General features: G+C 31.3%; 1 protein-coding gene across 1 annotated transcript; it reads left to right on the top strand.

The window, feature by feature from the left end:
• On the top strand, positions 1-21,707 carry LOC100749854 (putative thiamine transporter SLC35F3). The gene is made up of 7 exons (XM_024371223.2): positions 1-390; positions 498-626; positions 767-956; positions 3,014-3,103; positions 3,180-3,309; positions 12,838-12,867; positions 21,362-21,707. Exons 1-7 carry the CDS (start codon positions 16-18, stop codon positions 21,474-21,476), a joined length of 1,059 nt encoding a protein of 352 aa, XP_024226991.1. The 5' UTR covers positions 1-15; the 3' UTR covers positions 21,477-21,707.
• Positions 21,708-22,140: the final 433 nt, after the last annotated feature.

Here is a 22,140-nt window from a genome sequence, read left to right on the forward strand (position 1 = left end):
CGATACGACGTTACCATGAAATTTTTATCTATATCTTTTCAGACAGCTTCATACAATGCTCCATTCTTCACAACCTGGTTTTGTACGAATTGGGAAATTCTTTACTTCCCAGTTTACTTCATTTGCCAATCTGCAAGAATCAAATGTAATACTCCATCTGAAATAATTGCAGAGAGTTTACGAGGTTTCCGCGACAAAGGATTTACCGGTGGTCGTTTTTTGATCAGATGTAGTCTTTTTTGTGGTCTCTGGGTAGTTACAAACTATATGTATATTTATTCGCTCAGGATACTACTAGCTACCGATGTAATGGCACTTTTCGCAACCAACGTATCTTGTGTATATTTGTTATCATGGGTAATCCTTCATGAGCAATTTGTTGGAGTAAGGGTTAGTAGATGTTTTCATAAACATTGTCTGCAATCTGTAACTATTAATTGTCTAATAAAACTAACACTGTTGATGAAATTGTTATGTGACAATTATGAATATTGCAGATAGTAGCAGTGATTTTATGCAATACTGGAATTGCACTTTTAGCGTACATGGATGGCATTACTGGAAGTCCAACGTTAGGTGGCGTTGTTCTGGCAACATCGGCAGCAGCTGGTTCGGCAGTTTACAAGGTAAAAGTTAATATTAAGAGATCGATAATTTTGGACAATATCAGTTACATCTAATTTATAATTTGACAATATACATTCTAAACAAACGCTGAAAATAATTTGGTGGAACATATGAGGAAGGAAATATAATGTTAAACTAGGTGCTGTTTAAGAAAGTCATAGGAGAAACAACATTTGGTCAAATGTCTTTATTCTTTTCTCTTATTGGGTTGTGTAATGCGGCGTTGTTATGGCCAATTTGTTTGGCTCTTTACTTTTCGGGAGCAGAAAGCATACACTGGGGACGATTGCCATGGACGGCATTACTTTCAGCAAGCATTTTGCACTTAGGTTAGTATCTTTACTAATTTTAATCTTAAACTTCTATCCAGAATACACCACTAAATCAAGATATAGGTTTGATTATATGAATTCTTCGTATCATAATAAAATAAACCTTTTATGATTTTGCAACATAAATATTTTTACATACTTGCGAACATTTGTTTAAATTTCGCCACTGATTGACCACTACATACAAGCAAGATACAGTGATTATACAGGGTATATCATGCAATCGGGGTGGGTTATATCTTGTATCTCGAATTTGGTAAGAGACAAAAACTCTTAAGGAGAAACTTAAATACTATAGTAATATAGTATTAAATAGAATAAATAATAATGCTTTGTTACTTTCCCTTGGAGAATACAAAAGATCTGTTTTTTATATAATCGTTCTTATTCTATAGTTCTTTATCTATATTTAAACCAACCTATCTTATGTTATTGTAAATATATACAGGGTGGTTGGCAACTAGTGGTACAAGCGGAAAGGGGGTGATTATACGCGAAAAAAGTCGAAAATATAGAATAAAAATTTTTTTGTTTAATTTTTTTAAAAATCTACAGTGAGATCCGTCATAACGAGACGTGATAAAGTGCACGCGTACCGAGCGAAAATTCAAAGTCGATTTTCTCGAAAACAAAGCCTCGAACGAAAAATTTTTATTCTATATTTTCGACTTTTTTTTTCGCGTAGCATCACCCCCTTTCGCATGTACCATCAGTTACCAACCACCCTGTATACATTATGTTTGGCTACAAGTGTAAAACAATTTAAGGGGTGACTCTTGAAGCTACAATAAGATGAAAATCAAGAATAAAAAAATTGTGTTTTCAGTATTGTTTTTAGTTATTGACAATTAAAAATTAGCCGAAATATCCCTGTGTGCGAAAAATCCTCCTTACATAACTGAAAATAGGTCAGTCTAAGCACCGGTGTGCACAGGGATATGGGTAGCAATTTGCCTCGTGCAAGTTGTACAGAAAATTATGACATTTGAAGACGTGGACCATCTTGCACGACGTTTTCTAAGAAAAATCGTAGATTAAACATTATACCTGTCTACTCATTAAAATTCATTACAGCATATCGACAGCTATTTCATTAGTATTTCTTCTAATCCAAAATAATTAATAACTAACAGCCCATAAACAATGTTTATACAAATTTGCTACACGCAACGCGATCGTCCCGTCCGCAAAAATCATTTGCGTTTTATTAATATATTAGTATTTTTTGGATTATCTTTTATCCTTTATATCAAGCTTTTATATGTGATTCATTTGCAAATAATTGTAATTAATATGAGTTATTAATCGTTTTAAGTATGACCATTCAAGAAGATTTTGTAGTCAATGAAAATTTTGAAATACGTTTCACAGATCTAAATGTTCCAATTTAATTATTGTTAAAAATATGTTTAAGAAATTTGTCATTAACTGATTTGCGATTATCATAAGAAGTGTTTCACAGTAACTTTGAAAATGTCGATTCCAAAGTTGTAAATGTTCGAAAATGAAATGTTAAAAAAATAAGATTCTAATAATATATTTCTTATATGTTTTAGAACCAAAGTACATGAAACGTTTATAACGACTCATACATATTTAAAAGTCTCTGTCTAAACAGTTATTTTCAGTCCTTCATATATGAATATTATAGATGAATATCTCTAAAAAAACGTGTATTCTCGGTACTTAAACTCATGTTGATCACGGTATATAGCCTTATTTATAAGAAATACAATTTGCAAAAGCGCTACAAGATACTGAATTTGTTTCATAGAGAAATTATTATAAATATAGATTCTTCGTTTCACTCATAATTGATGTAGTATGATTGTCTCTACGGTTTCGCAAAACTTAAAAAAAGCTCGTGTTATATCTCGATTAAGTGATCACGAGTAATCTTATTTCGCGATCCTTTATTCAAAAATTATTATTCATACCTTTTTATGTAATAATTCGAAGAATTGGTATGTTTCCTAACATTGAGGTATTCTGGATATATCAGAAATAAGAGTTTGAGATAGATATTAAGGTTACATTTTGTTTTTATTCGATAGTTGCAAACATGCTTGGTAACTTCAGTATTGCTCTGACCTACGACCTCTTCATTACGCTAGGATTGATCACCGCTGTACCTGTATCTGCTGGTACGGTAAAAATGAGACATTAATTGAGCTAATATCTATAATTACTCAATAATTATGTAATATTATGGTGTTACAGCATTGGATGTTCTTTTATACGGAGCCCATTTCATGGGGATGAAATTGGCAGGAATGATTTTTATAGCAGTCGGCTTCTTTCTCGTGATGTTTCCAGATAATTGGCCAGATTATATAACCAGGCTGCTTCGGTATGCACTTTAAATATATTTCTTAAACGTAATTTTATGGTATGTTTATTACTTCTAAGTGAATTTTTTTCTTAGTCTTTAGTTTTTGTAGATATTCTAAGCGTCCTATGTTTGCTACCTTCTTACATCCACGTGTGCGCACGTGTATGTGTATGTATAATATGTATACATACATACACGTATTTATATATTTCTTCTTTCCACTTTTGCAAGGATATTAAAATGTCATTTATCTTGTTTTGCACCATCATAGAGGCAGCGTGTAGTCTCACTGATGTAGGATATGCTTGATATATAAAAGTGGCCTATATAAATATCTATCTTTCTCTTATTCACTTCTGTATTTGAATCTTTTTAAAGCATATTAAAGTTCATATGTTTCTTTCTGGAAACAGCTTTTATGACAAAAATTCAAAGGCAATCTATTTTTTAATTATGTATGTAAATATATATTTGTACATAACATGAATATTATGCATAAAATTATCACGTGTAGTGCTTCTTCGCATCACATTGACTCTACCAATAATTTAAAGATATTTAGAAATATTTATAAATAATATATTTTCTACATCGAAATTTTCTATTACGTTACATCCTTAATGAAGATCACTTCTTATTCTTTTCTTAAAAATATATCGCAATACTATACTTGCGTACATATGCGTAAGTAAATTCGAAAGATTGATTCGATTAATCGAAATGGTTATATCGCTTAATCAAAATATCAATTGAACATTTGATAGTCCGTTCAATGGTTTTATATTTTTGCTGTGTAGATACAGATCTAAGCAAACTGTAGAATATTTTCTTTGCCATTTAGAGGTACAAACTTTTGTGTTTCATGAATTGATAAAAATAAAAAATAGTACTCATATTATTTTACAGGATGCCGGAAATATGCAACAGGTTTAAAGTATAATTAAATGAATATTTTTTTATATTTAAGAAATAAATCATGATTACATGAAACATCAAATATATTGTATTAGTCGTTATTTATGTAAGATGATATACTTACATGTAACAAGTTTCAAAGTCATTCATGCAATTAAGTAAAATATGCTGTCTCGTTCACGCAGTTTTTAAATATGTAAATACGAATTATAGAAATTATATAGTATTGTAGTTAGTATTTAGAATATGTTACCATATTAATCCTATCAAAAATTATTTAGAGGGCCGTTCCATTTGTTTCCAATTCAATGAACAATTTATTAAGAATAGATTCTATTTTTAATGTGAACAATGATAAGTAATGAATAGCCACTAATACAGTAATTTAATAAAATTAAGATATACATACAACGATATATGATCTTCCAGAAAACAGTCATCTATTAACTAGTTGCAGACTAGTTAATAGTATTTTATTAATAGTATGTCGACGACTTTTCAATTCTATTGCCAAAAACACTTGAAAGTATAAACTATTTCCTTAAAACACGTTGACGCCGGCGCCCGAATTCACTGTCTGCTTCGTGGGGCGGCGCTGGGTCACTACCCATTTTGTGAAATACATGTGTGACCCATCGCCGACCCTCGGGACAGACACGTGTGACCCGCCGATGGCGCACGCCGGCGTCAACGAGTTAAAGAGATAAGTAACTAAACATTTAATCAATGAAAGTCAATAACATGTACCAGGTCACATTTTAGCAGCTATATTTTCGTACAAATCTATATTTTTTTGTCATTATGCAATATACATTGGATTATTGAGTTTGATACGTCAAAAACAAATAACATCTACATTATATGAATTGTGAAAAATTGGCATATATAAAAGTTGTATGTGTGTGCTAATAAAAAAGACGGACGTATTTACTTGTCTTATAGAGGAGATGCTTAAACAATTTTAAAGTTAATTTACTTTTATATTTTTAAATGCAATGTTGTATTTTTTATGTTAAAATTTGGAAATATATGTACTGGGTATATCTTCTAAGATTAACTGCCATTTTTTAGGCATTTCTGATAATTTGCCAATGAAATGTTTTGAACAAAAGTTAGTCAGTTTTCGATCCTCTCCAAAAAAATTTTCCCGATAAAAAGTCAAGATCATCTTGGCTTTCTTAAATGACACCACATATTTTCGACTTCCCACAGTTGTACCTGACGCCAAAACAAATTCAACGATTTGCTACACTAGGATCCATGAAATGATCTTGAATTCTGAAATTTAAGTTTGATCATCATTAATATGGAAAATTATCTTATTTCGACCAAATTACGTATTTAAATACATATATGTACATACATATATTTGATGCTTGTATTATAGACAAATTTAGCGGTTCTATAGATATATACAATGTGTTCGGCTACAGATGTAAAAAAGTTGCAAAAATTGTTTATATGTGGCATTATTTATTAATTACTTATGGAAGCAATGGTTTAAAGGAAACATTAATCCTCTTTACTTAAAAATTTTATAAGGCGGTTTTCGAAATGCTGTTATGAATTTTAATGAGTGGACAGGTATAATGTCTAATCTACGATTTTTCTTAGGAAACATCGTGCAAGATGCTTTACTTCTTCAAATGTTATAATCTTCTCTACTACTTGTATGAAATAAGTTGCTATCCATATATCGCACGAATTGAGGATCCCTATACACACCGATGTTTGAACTGACCTATTTTCGGTCGTGTAAGATTTTCTCGCACACAGAAATATTTCGGCTAATTTTTAATTGTCAATAACTAAAAACAAAACTGAAAAAAACAATTTTTTTTATTCTTGATTTTTATCTTATTTTAGCTTCAAGAATCGCTCCTTAAATTTGTTTGTTTTAAATTTGCATCTCTAGCCGAACACCCGTATAGGTTACACATAGGTTATAGGTTACATATAGCTGCGGGAAATAACATACTTGTAGTGTTCAGGAAAAATTCAAGGAAAATTTCAGGAAAAATCTCTTATTGGGTAAAGAGAGCTTAGAATTAGATCATTTAGAGAATAATAAAAAACAATGTTGCATTTTTTGTAAATCTTATGATATAATATTTATTTATATTATGGAATAATTTATTAGTTGTACACCAGTCCTTGAGCCTATACATATATGTAGGTCTTGTTGAATTAATAGAGTAGATATAAGATGGATTATCGGTGCTATGGAAGATCTCTAATTCATCAGCATAAAGAAGGTATTTACAAAGTTATGAACTTCAGATATATCACTTATAAATAAATTAAATAGAAATGGGGCTAGATGGGAGCCCTGGAAAATACCAGAGTTAATCTTGATAATTCTAAAAAAGAAGTTATTAAATTTGACTATTTGAATCCTAGTCCTAATGAAGCTCCTAAATCGCGAGAGTAGATCCCCAAAGATGTTCAAGTACCTAAGTAATTGTACCTAATTAAGTAATTGTAATTTAGTCGTGAGAATTGAGTTGCTAGCGGTATTGAAAGCTTTACGAAAATCGGTATAAATCGGATCGACCTATGTGCCTTTATCTACATGATCAGCCAGCTACTGACAGTACTCCACCAAATTAGTTTTAATCGAACGTTTGTTAGTGTTCATATTGTTGATTGATAATTATATTTCTACAAAAATAATATAACTTATGGGTCGCCAATCTTTCCAAGATTTTAGACATGATTTTGAATGCTAATAGGTGTAAAATTTTTAACATAGGTAAGATTATCATTTTTAGGTATAGATTTAAATAATACATTTAAATAATTTCCATGTCTCAGGAAAAATTCCTGAAGATAGGGATTTATTGAAAATAATCCAACGAATCCTGGACATAATGAATTTGCAGCATTTAATAAGTAGAGAATGGCTATCCATCAGAACCTGAGTTACAATTAGTGTCAATATCATTCGTGCTATCAAATTTTGATCTTTTCTTCAGTTATTATTGATTTTATTACATTAACTTTCACATTAAGAAAATTGTGAACCGAATTAGACTAAATTATCACATTACTATTATATTATATTATATCATTTGTTGAATATGATCAACTCACACATAGATAATAGGTATATATATATGTGTCGGAGTCAGGTTGGCATTTTGGGGTGTTCGATGAACCTTTACTTACTCTACCGTTGCGGACGTAGCTAATATTTCTCGGTACAAATGTGGGCTCTACAAGAGGCTATGAGTAATAGCGGCGATAGGATGGTCGAGATGATGGTGACAACGAATTCAGGTTCGATAACGAATCCACGGTCCACGGGAGGACAAGTATCAACGTAATACTCGATTCGGGTAACTTCTCGATAACATACTCGCAACGTAATACTCGATTCGGGTAACTTCTCGATAACTCAATCAGCAATTCGTCCAACGATTAACTAACCAACTAACTGACTGCCCCTTGATCCAAAAGAAACTGCCCTTATATACTCCTGTCCCCACTTCTCGGGGCAATCTTTGTTTTTGAGGAGAGTCATATAATCATTTCATACCTCTGTCAGGTACACGTCCATCCCGTGACCGTGGCTACGTCTGGTGACCCGCTATGTCACTTCGAGCCCGAACCCATCGTCATAAAGTCAGATTGGAACATTAAAACTATTTCTTATTTTTATTACTTAAGTGTAGCTATAGTAAAAGTCTGGACTAGGGTATTGGGGTTTTTGCCCACATTCCGGACCGGAAATCCCGATGTTCTTTCATCTCCGACATATGTATATTGGAATCCCTTTGTTCCAGAATAGAACCTCTTTATTTGAATTTGTAAAGAATTCGTATCTGTAACATACACAATTACACTTTATACTATTTTCTTTCTGATACTATATTATTCAGCATTATCGTTAATTTAAATAACTAATCTACTTTTATATAAACAATAGCACCATCTTTGTGTACTCACGTTGACTACAAATTTAAAAATCCATAAAAATATATGAATATTTATTCTATATTATGAACAATTTTTCTTCATGAAGCAAGATTAATCTTCATATTTTTTTTACACGTTTACTTATTGTTCGAAGAAAAAGCTGTTGACTCAAGATTATACCATTTTTGATATCTTTTCACTCGTTTTCAACCAATTTTCAGTGTATATCCGTCAGAAACATAACAAAGTCTGTATCTTTTTCTTGAGAAGTAACACTACATAAACAAAAGTACATCAAACCAATAACTATTATTGCTATATCACGATCGCGACTTTATCTTTAAATTGATGAATCAATGAACTAGCTTGCATTTGTGAAGTTTTGTATAAATATATGTCGGATTAACACTGGGAGTAAGGTTGTGGGTGGCAGATGATCTCCGCGGGAATTAGCCATTGATGCGGTACAACACAGGTGTAGTTTATTGCAATAATGGGGTTGTTACAATCTTGACATTTAATCGCGAAGCTAGTGACAATGGCCTCAGGTTCGTTAACGAATCCACGGTCAACGGAATGACGAATGCGATGCGTTACACGTATCTCCACGTACAAGTAAACTTATCTGCAAGAACTCCAACCCCAAATCCAAGTGGAACTGCCCTTATATATTCTTGTCCCCACCTCTCGGGTAAGTCTTGGTTTTTAAGGAGATCCATATAATCATTCCATACCTCTGTCAGGTACACGTCCCTCCCGTGACCGTGGCTACGTCCAGTGATCCGCTATGTCACTTCGAGCCCAAACCCATCGTCATAAAGCCAGATTGGAACATTAAAACTATTTCTTATTGTTATTCCCAACATTCCAGACGGGAAGTCCCGATGTCCTTTCATCTCCGACATATACATATGTGTTGATGCCATCAAATACTAAATGCCATTAAATAGTATATTCTGAAGAAATAAAAATAAGATGGAATCTTTCTATATATGTACATTGTACATGTATGTTTTTTTATAGATCTATACAACTGTATTTTATTATTTCTTTTCTTATAATTAATCCCTATTTTTACTTATGAGGATTTTCGTCAATGGAGTTTTTAATTTTTTTGGAAGAATAGTGTACAGTACGTTATATGATTGAATTATCAATTCAAAACTCATTTAACTTGATTTTTTAAGATTTGTCCAAATTAGTTCTTCAGTATACTTAAACGTACTGCTCTATATACGCAGTATTATAATTTTATTGTCTTTGTCTTTTTCTAATGAAAAGTATAGAATGCAGAAAGCCATTTACCAAAAAGGATATTAAATTTATTCCATTCAATATGCCAATATTCCACAATGTATCACCGTAACCATATGTGAAAAGCATCTATTGTATTTATAAGCATATCTTGATTGTCTGCATAGGAATAATGAAAAAGTTCGATTCAATTTTGCATAAAATTTTATACGAACAGTTCAGGAAAGTGCTTTGTGGACAATATTGCCTTAACGTATTTTTGATAAAATTTATTAAAAAAACATGAACAAACATTTTACATTTGTTAAAGTTGAATATCCTGTTAAATGAAAAACAGAAGGATTAATTATTTTCATATCTGTTATAAATATATATAGGGTGATTGGTGGAAATATATATAGGGCTGGTGGTACAAGCGGAAAGAAGGTGAATCTACGCGAAAAAAAGAAATCGAAAATATAGAATAAAAATTTTTCGTTTGAGGCTTTGTTTTCGAGAAAATCGACTTTGAATTTTCGCTCGGTACGCGTGCATTTTATCACGTCTCGTTATAACGGATCTCACTGTAAATCGTTGTCTCGTTGGAAAAATTAAAAAAAAAAAAAATTTTTATTCTATATTTTCGATTTCTTTTTTCGCGTAGAATTATCCCTTTCCGTTTGTACCACCAGTTACCAACCACCCTGTATAGAGGCTGATTCATAAATGTTTGTCAATACTCCATGGAGTAAATCTACACATGAAGATAAATACAAAATGTCTTATGAACATATGCCCTAAATACTTTAAATTTCGAAGTATGGATGTTTAAAGAAATTGTTCGAAGTATCCACCTCTTACCTCAACACATGCTGTTGCATGTCTTTTAATGTTTGAGTCCCAAACAGCACGATCGCGCTGTATAGCTTTTGTGTCGAAAAGTCCCGGTACATTTGAACATTACGGACGACTGACGGTATTTTGTATTTCATTGTTATCTTCTCAATAATTTCTATTAAACAAGACTTGAAATATTTATAAACTAATAGCACTTATATATAATAATATAGATGTATTTCATAAAAATAACAAATATGACGAGCGCTATTGCGCCGCTAGTTTCTCTTCGCAATCGATTAAGACAAACGCTATCGCGCTGTTCGGGATTTTTCGATCCTGTTTTTTCAAAGACTCCTGGAACTCAAACGGTTAATAATGAGTTTCGTAGTCATTCGAAAGAATACCAGATATTCTTCGAGTAGTTTCAAATCCATTTTGTATTTTTTCTTGCCGATCTTGTACATTGTTCACTTGCGTTGAATATACCATAGATTTTAAATGGCCCCAAAAACAAAAACCTAAGTGGATTTAGATCATGGTAGCTATATAATGGATCTATCTTACCCTATCCGTCGGTTTGCGAAGACGTTGTTAACACTTTCTTTAATTATTTGTAACTCGAAAACTAAGGACGTAAGACATATGTCCATAGGGACGTTTTTTACTTATTTTCCTGTGTTTCTACATTACCTTCTTGAAATATTGACATGCATTTATAAATCACTCTGTACATATACGAGTATATCTGTTCGTAGTATTAAAAAGGAGAAAGTGGTAATTAATTAGAAACCGTTTCTTTCCAACTATTCATATTTGATTTCGCATTTTCTCATTTCTTTTTCGTTCTCTCAGTTTATTACATGTCAAAATATCTTTAATATCATATCTTTTGCTTTCTGCCTCATTTATACTTTAATCTCTCAATTATCAGAAATAGCGATGATGAGAAAATAATATAAAAATATGAAAAAATAATGTAACTCCAAGTATATTTTTCACGATTACTTTTTGTTTACTTGTTCTACATATAAACATATTTCTTACTAAGAAAATTCACGAGAAATATTGATTCTACGTTCAAGCTTTTGAATTGCACTAAAAAATTGTTGACAACTTAAGAATATGAAAAATTTGTTGTTGGGTGTATTTAAAATATGTGTATAAATTTCAGAATCTTTATATATTTTTAAAGAATTTAATTATTACGAAAGAAACTTTAATTTTGTATTACGTTAAAATTGCCGACGCAGATTTCATCAATATGATTTCCACTGATACAAATTCACCAAAACCAGTCTTGATCGATGTATGCTTTCTATCAATTATACACTATCAATAACGCATGACGATAAATAAGTTAAAGGTAAGTAAATGGAAACATTCGAAAAAAGCAAGAAGGATGAGAACAAATCTTTAATAAAATAAATTGAAACGTAATGCTATAATATTTATATAGAAATATAAAATATAGATATTCTTTTATTTGTACATATTTAAAAAATAAAGATACAGATTTTTAATTAGTTAGGTTTGGGTTCGGTTAGGTTGTGGTGAACTTAATGGAGATGGAGGGCGACAGCGGGCATAGCGATGTTGACTAGGGTGAAAATGGAGGGTGAGAGGAAGAAATAATCCAAGAAATAATCTGCTTTTACAAATGCAAATGGAGGGAGAGGCAGGATTGGCGGTGGTTGTTGAAGCACCAGCAAAACAGAAGGGAAATGGGTGATTAGCGTAAACAGCAAAGCAGTAACTATGGTTATGGATGGGAGCATAAAGGTGGATAAAATGGAAAGAAAGAGGAGGCTGTAATAGTAGGGAACATAAAAGGGGTGATTATAGCGATTAGCTATTTTTCACCGATTACAAGGGTTCATGAGTTCAGCGAATATTGGAAGAAAGTGGTGGATTACATGAGGTGGTTTAAGGGAATAGGGATACGGATTGCTGAAGGCAATTTTTGCTCTTTACTGCTCATACCCACACATGGGGATGTGCGAGGTGACAGAAGGAAATGGTAGAGAAGCCAATTAGCTCAGAAGACTGGATATGTCTGAATGAGGGTAAGGCATCTTGGCAGACGGCCAGCCTGCGTTCCCACAGGGAAGTTGTATCAATTAGAAGCTTGCCGGTTCCAAGTCTGGCTGAGAAAGGCGGAGAAGCCAAAATCCCAAATGCCATTGCCAAAACATTAGGATCCTTATAACCTAATGCAAAGACATTTACAAATTAATGTAAGGTCTTATATTACTTAACGTTGTCGGTTAAATATTATTATCAATCAAATTATTGTTGGTCGGAGCTATTGTCGATCAAGATTGGTGTTGATGAATCATGTCGGTGAAACCTTTGAAGAAACCTATGTCGGGGATTTTAACGTAATCCTTTAATTTTCATTGATATTCAATTGTAACAATATATATTTCGACATTTCTTTTCTTATTTTATTTCAACTTTTAATCTGTACATTTATACAGTCACAGTTTATTATTAATGCTATTTTCAATATGAATCAAAACATTTAATCACATAAGAAATACAACAAAATTGCTTGAGCTGCTTGTTGTGTTGTGTGTGAATCGACGTCAACACTTCATCACTCGCTTCCAAACAATCAGGATCCATTATATGCTGTTACAGAAATATAGTCCTCATGAGTCACAGTTCGAGGTAAGAAAATACATCGCCTTCGTTTTATGTTACTTACGTCGAAAATTCATCTGTTTATTTTATCTCAATGTCACAAGTTTACAATTTAGTAACATAAATCATAATTGCTGCACACTATCGACAATAATTAAAATAATAAATTAATAATACCAGATTTATTGCTAAAATAGATGTTTCATTCAATTATAGTGTATAAATATTTATCTCTTCCGAAAACATTCGTGCTCCGATTTGGACCAAAACTTTTGAAATATGTAGGTTCCATTTAGATAAAAACAATGTTTAGGAGAAGAATGTTTGGCAACTCGAAGGTAAGACACCTTTTTAACATTTTTTTATTTTTCTTCTATAATATATATCGGCCTATATATCTATGTATGCACGATGGATGATGTTTACATTGCACGTTGGTTACATTGCTTATGGTTACTTCAGTTTGTAATTCAGGGTTAATTCGTCGGTAACGAATAGTGAAAATAAGTACAAATGTATTTCGCAAATATCTCTAAAATGTTGCATCGCATTAATTTATTTTCTCTCGCCAAGAAATTGAGTAATCATTGAATAACAGTCGAGTGGCTAAAGAAACATACAATTAATTCTAAGTGAAAAATGGTGTGCAGACCATAAGAAAAAAATGATTTATGTCGAAATATGAGCAAGTTTCAGTTATGTTTAGGAAAAATGGAAAAGTGTTTCAATTTACGAGACGCTAAAAATCCTCCTTTTAAACATTTTTTTTTACTTACGAAGAATCTACTTTCAAAATTTCCATCGTATCGGAGCATGGACATTTTCGGAAGTTTCGGCCTTATGTCTAACTAATGGAAAAGTTACAATCATTTAACCCTTTGGATTTCTGGATATTTTAAATTTACAGCACAATCTTTAGCGTTTTCAGATGAATTTTCTTTTCTAAGTGACAAAAAAAATGAAAAATAAAAAATATGAAAAAATGCATGCCTTGTTGCATGCCGTGACAGTTTTAATCTTTATGTTTGTGCGTGTGTGTGTATGTGTGTAAAACCAATTATTTTTTAAGGCATTTGCTTCTTTTAACTAAAAAGCATGCCGTGCACACTTGCTTCTGTATATATAGTAAATCTTAATGTTCACACTAATCCTAATGTATCATATATTTTATTAAACGTGTCCTTTGATAATAAAAGGTGATGTAAATAGATCAATTGCAAGTTCAATTTTTGTTTCGCGTATAACCAAAACAAAATTGTGCATCGTAAGTGCGCTGTAAATTGATACCATTCTGCAATATTTTCCGACACTATACAAATTCTAATGTTCATTGTACGCCAATCAATATTTTATCATGACAATGAATATTTTAATCGACGCAGAAATTCTAAGGATATAAATTGCACTGAAAATCTATCAATGTTGCGATCATTTGTCCTATATTATACGTACAGTATCTTTTTGCCATTAATGAATGTGTCAACAATTCGTACAAATGTTTGTGCATATTTATAATTACGTAATTGTGATGTAATTAGCGGAAATACATCGAGTAACATTAGAAATAAACAAAGCATACAGTATTTTACGTATAATTAGCACGTGATTGTGATTCAAAAGTATGCGAGAAATATAGAAAAGAATAAATATTAAAATAAAATAAGTATTAGAGAAAAGTTCGAATTTCTGCGACGACAATTAATTTCAACCCGTACAATGATAAATCATGGAAAAGAGCAAAGAGTCAGGTAGCTTAACGAACGCGTATAGTTTGATCTAATGATACGTACGAGTTGAATAGAAAATAAGAAAATGCCGCTACGTCAGAGAAATACCAAGGCAAAGGCCAAATGCTGTCGAAAGAAGTCGTGTACAGGTCCTTGCAGGAAATAATGAAAATACTGATGATAGCCTGGGATTAATATACGCAGTACCACGGGTGGGCAGCAACGCAGGAGTACTTTTGCTAGAGGCCGCTGTCCCTCAATGCAACAACGGCAGTATCGGCTGCGAAGTTACGGTGTGCCGTCGACTCATGGCGATGGTCAAATGTTACTACCAATGAACAACAGTAACAGCAGTCAAGTTAACAGCAACCAGTCAAGCAGCGAACCACCGATGACAACGACCGCGAATCTGACACATCGGCATATTAACTCATCCCAGCAGAACAACACGGCTTCCGAATCCCAACGTCGCCGAGTCCCTATTTCCATCACGACCTCAACCTTGACTCCGATTTCAACTTCCATCACAACGACTATCTCGACTTCGACCTCGACCTCAACCTCGATCACAACCTCGATCACGACGAATAGTTATCAACGTTCCCATCCTCCTGGCCTTCAGAACTAATTTCAAGGTATGGCTGAATATCAAAGCCGCGACTCGAGGTTCTGCGCTTACGTGCATACGATATATCTACTCAAAAAAGTTGCTAAACTTGTTTTCAAAGTCAATTTCACTGATTGATCTTTCTCTTTCCATTTTTTTTTTTGTTTTTTACGTACCATCGTTATAAAAAATAAACTGAAATTATATATTGCAATTAAAAATAATTCGCAATATTCTACAAGAAAGTCACAGCACATAATTATTAATATTATTTCTTAAAAATTGTGTTAAATAAGAACAAGCAGTAATTATATAACTTTCCATAATTAGTGTAATTAATAGACATCAAACTTTACACGTCATAGTACAGATAAATAATTATAAATTATAGAATGTCTGAAGTAAGAAGCGTATCAATTTTTCATTCTGAACGGTCTGCCCAATACCCAATTGATACTAATTTAACAAAAAGTTAGCCATACACATATTTTTTATTATTTCATAAAAGAATCATTATTCCGAGAACAATGGAAATAACACATATTAATTTATGCTTACCACTCTTATTTTCAGATTATAGGAAATTGTAAATATATGTTTTGCAAAAATTTTTCTCGACCATTTCTAACGTAAAATATGTTGTTAACTATGAATGTTTACAAAGACAAATTTTTAAAATGAGATAGCAGACGATGTTGACGATATCACATTATAGTTGGCGAGATCAGCTTTTTCGTATTAAAATTATCGTGTTAATGTTATGAAAAAGTGATTGAAGAAGTTACGAGGTTTGATATTATGCTTGGCAAATTATTTTTGTATTCAAATCATCGATCATTTACATAGAATCACATATTTTCAGTCATATAAATTTATAAATGTAAATTCAATAATCTGAACAATATAACCTCCAATTAGGTTATATTATCTTAACACATAGGTCGCTTAGGTAGAGAAGACAGAAGAGAATATTAACTTTCGATGTAGCAAGTCAAAATTCTATAAATTTTGCACATTTATGTAAAAAGCTCAAGTTTTGATCGTAGAAAAAGCAAAATAGAACAATAACAAGGAAATGCACTCATATTTTGAAGACATAAAGTATGATACGCTTCCATCTAAAAGTGCAGCCTCGTTTAAAAACTGATAATTACTAAATGCATCTAAATTTAGAAGACTTGGAAGAAGGAAAAGATCAACGAAGTATTATATTTTAATAAACATTGTTTTCACTGAAAAAACAAATTAGATGAAAATGTACGTGAAAAGAGCATTTTTGCATTACATACTTTACTCCATGAAAAGGTTTAATTAATCAAACTTACGTGTCTATAGGGTAATCAGTAAACAAGTGTTACGACCACCATAACGCAATTCTACATACACCTTCGGATCGGCTGAGATTTGTTAAAAAGTATTGCTGCGAGATTGAAATTGAAGATCAAATTTTTGCTTTGCTTGTGTCGTAGTATTTTACACGTCACGGGAATCAAACTTGTCAAAGAAACCACGAGTCGTAACAGTTTATTTAAAAAATAATGTTAAGTTTTCATTGATTCATACATTGACATTTACAATACGTTTACAATTCGCAGTCAGGTAAAAAGTAAATAACGTGATATATTAATAAGGAAATTGGTAATTATCTCTTAGCATGTGAGATAGTCCATTTTAAATAGAATGGAGTACCTAACTCCATAATTTCAAATACATATTACAAAAATAGTCACTGTATGAAAAGACCTTTCAAACAAGAATCGAATAGCGTTGAGGAAGACACGATTCACGAAGAACACGTAGAGGGCATATTAGAAACACCGATATTATTATTTTTTTTTAATATTTATTAAAATTACAATCAATTCTCGTGTTGAGAATTTTCAGTAATTTTTTTGGCGTGGCGCAGTAACATGGCTAATTATTTATAATAAGTTAATACTTATTATAGATAAGTATAATTTGTACGTAAGTATTGTAAATAAGTAGATGTTACTTAATTTAAATAACTAGTTGAATCTGTCGTTTAGGTCTAGCGGATAGTGTCTCTTCAGCCTGCGGATCTGGTCCGTCGTATCAAGTAGTCCAGTAATTAGGGGGTTTCGGTGTTTGTTGACTCTTTTGCTATATCTGTCGCTATATTTTGCTATTTCCTCTTTGACTGTGGGTATCTTGAGGTCGCGGTGTACCGATATTATGTGTTTGTATTTAGGGTGGACTATTTCACGTACTAAAGAATAATTTCCTGTTTCCTCATTAATATTACGCTATTCACTTTCTATCTAGCTGCTAAATATAGACAAATTGTAAATAATGTCAATGGTACCTTACCATCATCTTTCAAAAAGGCGGGTTGAGTTACGATTTATGGTTTCTTAGACTAGTTTGGTTCTCATGACGAGTAGAATTCTCAACGCGAGAATTGATTGTAATTTCAACAAATAAATAAAAAAAAAAAAAATGACGAGTAGAATACGATACAAGCAAACCTCCAAATCTCTATCGATCCATGGTGGTGATTGCGAATACAATCAAGAATAAAAGATGATTAATCTGGTTTAAACTTTGATGCCAAAATCGTTTCAGGGTCATATTGCTATAACAAGGTGAATTGAATATCTTAAATAATAGAAAAGTAAATAATTCTATATAAAAGAATAATAAGAGATTTTGCATCTAAAAAAAAAATTTAATCTCCACAAGAATAATTTGACAACCATAATATTCGTCCCCAGCGAATCCTATCTTTTCCTGTTTAAAAATTTGTTTATATTAATAAAAATCAGGGACATTTTGTGTAATCATGTTAATATGTTTCATCTTGTATGTTAAATATATCGTATTCTTTTAATATGAAGTATAACGTATAAATCATTTAACTTGACAACTTCAAATTACTTGCAATCTGCTCGTTGTATTATAATAACATAATGATATTGCAGTACATGGTATACATATTTGAATATAATTAATTTTTAACTATTCGATCAGTTTTCGGGGCTTAATTGATATACCAATCTAAAATGATTTCAATAATTTTTCAATATTTCTGTATTTTTTTGTTATTGGGTGGGTAACGACTGTATTGTCGGGGCATGATTCTGAGCAAGTTTTTCCTTACATATAAGTGGCGAACGGTCCTACTTTCTCAGCCGGTAATGCGTACATTGTTCCGGATGCACAATTATAGGCAGAATTCAACGTAATAGTATCGGCAATTTTTTGCGAATATCTCGAGAACTACATATTTATGATTATATGTATTGAGATTATACGTATCATGTGTACACCAGGAAAAAGTTGTTGTTGAGGAATCGTGCCCCCGATAACATACTAAGAAAATCATTGAAGTCACTCTATGTTGGTATATCAAATAGTAGCTGAATTTTTTTATTACTTTTACCTTGTTATTCAAATTAAGAAAATGTTTATTCACTCATTGTTAATTTACGTATGTCAATATACATATGTGTGTAGATACATTAATGCATTATATACGTTAATCCTGTGCTCTGAACACTAAATTAAATTTCATGAAATAAGTTAAAGATGCTTTTAACTTTGCGATAAATCCTGCGCAAATTCCAATGTTCAAACTTATTGTTAGACAAACTCTATACATTTTTTGTTCTCAGAAAGCCATCCACGTTTCACCTGTCACGGTATCAAGATCTGCATGGGAGAAACCTTGAATATCGTACACAGTTTTGTCGGTGGTTTCATTTATCAAATTAATATTTATTTGTTAGTATGTAGTTTGACATATTACTCAAAATGTAACGTGTTTTATAAGTTATGATATTTTGGCTTTCGTGCATTCGTCTTTCAGTTGGCTTTGATACTTCTTTCGTGTTTGTCCGAAAACTAGGAATTTTATTGAAAAAATAAACAATATCGTAATTTATGTATCGAAACTTGTTTCGTTTATAGGTATAATTTATATTAAAACGAGTTTATCATGCAATGAAAAGCTGTAAGTACTTTAATGTTGTCGAGTTAGATAAAAATTATTTTGTGTAATATAAATTCAAACAATTAATAATCAAAATGACTTCCTAGAATTTTATCGAATAATGATGTACGTACCCTTATATGTATCTATTATACATGCCTTATACATATAGGTAGTACATATCGTTAATTTTGAAATGCTAGTTTCTGGAAATGATAGTTTCTGTTTTTATGAAAATTCCTACTTAGTATACGCAATATGCCTGGCATTTAGGAATGAGTGGAAACTTTTTCCCGTAGTTAATAGATAACTTTGTTATATAGCCTCTTTTTGATCCTATTCCTTAATGTATTATTCATTTATATGTATGTAAATCATTTTATGGAATGAAGCATCGTGACTAATGTCATGCTGCTTGACGTTACGCGTAAAAATTTTCTGTCTTTGGTTTAGTATAATGTAACGTATTATTAAGATTTGCGGACTTTTCCATAAAATGTATCGAGATACAACTGTACGTATATATTTCTTCTAAAATTTCGTTACGTTGATCACTTTGAACTTTAAATGAAAACTAAAAAAATATGATTTCACAGAAGTTTAAATTGCATATATTATATTTAATCCATTATATACAAGTTATACCAGGAAAGAATATTAAAACTTTACCAGTTAACTCAGAGGGTAATACTTAATAGAAAATGCCAGATAGAGATATCTTGCAAAATCAAATACAATACATTCGATATGAATACCATCCAAAAACGTTAATTCTTTGCGATTTCGTTATGTTTTCATAATTCAAATGTATCCTTTATTAATTAGCCAAATATGATTTTTATTTTCATTCTATCCTTGGAAATAAAGATCTTTCCTAAGCACAATTGTGTTAACTGTAGGGATTTTCTAAATCATATCTTACTTTTAGAGCATTTAAAATTTTTACAATTTTTATCGAGAAATAATGTTTAATGAAAGTACGATGATATTGATAAACAGTACAATTAATTGATTTTCATTGTCGTGTTCGTTTTCAAACATGTGTTGTTCGCGTGGAACCGAACTATGCTCGCAAAACGTTATTACGTGTAAGAGAAACAACACTTATATCAAAAAGTGAAATAATGTTTATTTCTGATTTTTAGGACTGACATAAAGACGTAATATGGCTAAAGATACAAAAGAGAATTATTTTTAAAGGTTAAAATGGATTCCTTAAAATAGCTTTAAGTAAAACGAGAACAGAAATCATATACTTATCAACAGATTCGAAGAGAAAATTTGTTTAAATCGATAGAATACTTCATTAATTATGGAACTGGAAGAATTTTGTACACTATTTTTTTCTCAATATCACGTTCTGAATTATCTTCGATGCATCGTGTATCGATATCACTACTCAGAATCTAGAAAATGATGTTATATGCAGGAACAAATAGAAAATAGAAGTAAAATTTCATTTTTATCAAATAGTACGATTTACTGTATTGTAGATTTCGATATAATTGTTTTCGGTCCACTTTCCCAAGTAAGGATAAGATACACAGTTATTTTTTGAAATTTGTTTCACCTGACTTACTCAAATCGCTACCATATCGTTGCAACATCATACATGCAATATCATGTATGTTTATATCTTTTTTACTTTCAATTATTGGATGCTTTTACTTTTTCATAGAATATTTCTCTGTTAGACTACTCTGACACTATAAAATGTCATCTAACTGTATAATGTGATATTACCCGTTATATTTAGTAAAGTTCTCAAACGTATGAAAAATTGACACACAAGTAAGTTAGACCTTTCGTGAGAGAGATTTACATTTAACAAGAAACTTATATGAATACATGCAGTTATTATTATCATAAGATACTTCTGTACATGAAGAAATAAGTAGACTTTTATGGAAATGTTTGAAATTTTGAGATACCGTTTACATATTTAATTCATCGTATATGTTCTTCTCTCTTTTTCATGGAAAAAACAGTCCGCAAATTTTAAAACAGAAATCATTTAAAGCTATCTCTGTAGAAATTTTCTACAATTTATGTTAACTTACAGGAATTCTTGTTATGATTAGAATCATATTTCATGTGAAATATTTTTCTGCTAGAAAATTTCTACAATTTAGCTACTTAATGTTGAAAAGAAAAAAAGAAATATATACTTGCATGCAGACAAAAATGCTAGTCTGAAAAACCTGCAGACATCTCGAATAATCTAAGATTTAATTGCAGATGGAGTAGAAGACACGGACACGGCGTATCAGGAGGCACGCAACGCGACGTGATCGATTATCGCACGGGTTACATAAAATCACACCTTCGTTCACCGTCGGGAAGAGTTCGGTGACTAGGTGTACTATCGCTTCAATTACAGGTAGAATTGATTTGCCAAAGAAATAATGTATGGACTTTCACAACGTTAACATTTTAATCGGAAAGGTCCCAAAGAATGAATGCCGGTAATAACAAATACGGTAAGCAATATCGGAAGGGATTCTTCGTTGCAATAAAAGTTCGTTCCAATTTTTTTTTTTATTGCATTTGTCTTTCAGAATACTAATAAAAGAAGTTAAAAGAAGCTATTATAAATTTTCTCTTTCAATAATTCTAAAATAAGTATGCATATATTTTTATTGAAAATCCTAAACCAAATAATGTTCAGATAAGTGATTCGGTAAATATTACCTTTTTTCTTCTCAAGCTGTACGACATTCTTCAACATATTATTTAGATTGTTTGTTTTTGATCAATTAATCCGTATTATTAAGCAAAGATTATAATTATGTGTAAAAGTGAATGGATCCAAATCGACAAAAGTTCTTATCGAAGCATTATAGCAAATCATATATTTTCTATTTGATAAGTATGGAATACCTTTAGAAAATTTGTTATAAAGAAACATCGTATTTGAGTTCAATAATATTTTTATCGACTTCGAATTTATTTTCAGTTATACAATTACTTCATATTTTTTTATAAAATTCAAATGTATTCATGATAAATCAGTTGAT

This window comes from Bombus impatiens, unplaced genomic scaffold (genome assembly GCF_000188095.3).
Source record: "Bombus impatiens unplaced genomic scaffold, BIMP_2.2 scf_1249, whole genome shotgun sequence".
Taxonomy (NCBI): Eukaryota; Metazoa; Arthropoda; class Insecta; order Hymenoptera; family Apidae; genus Bombus; species Bombus impatiens.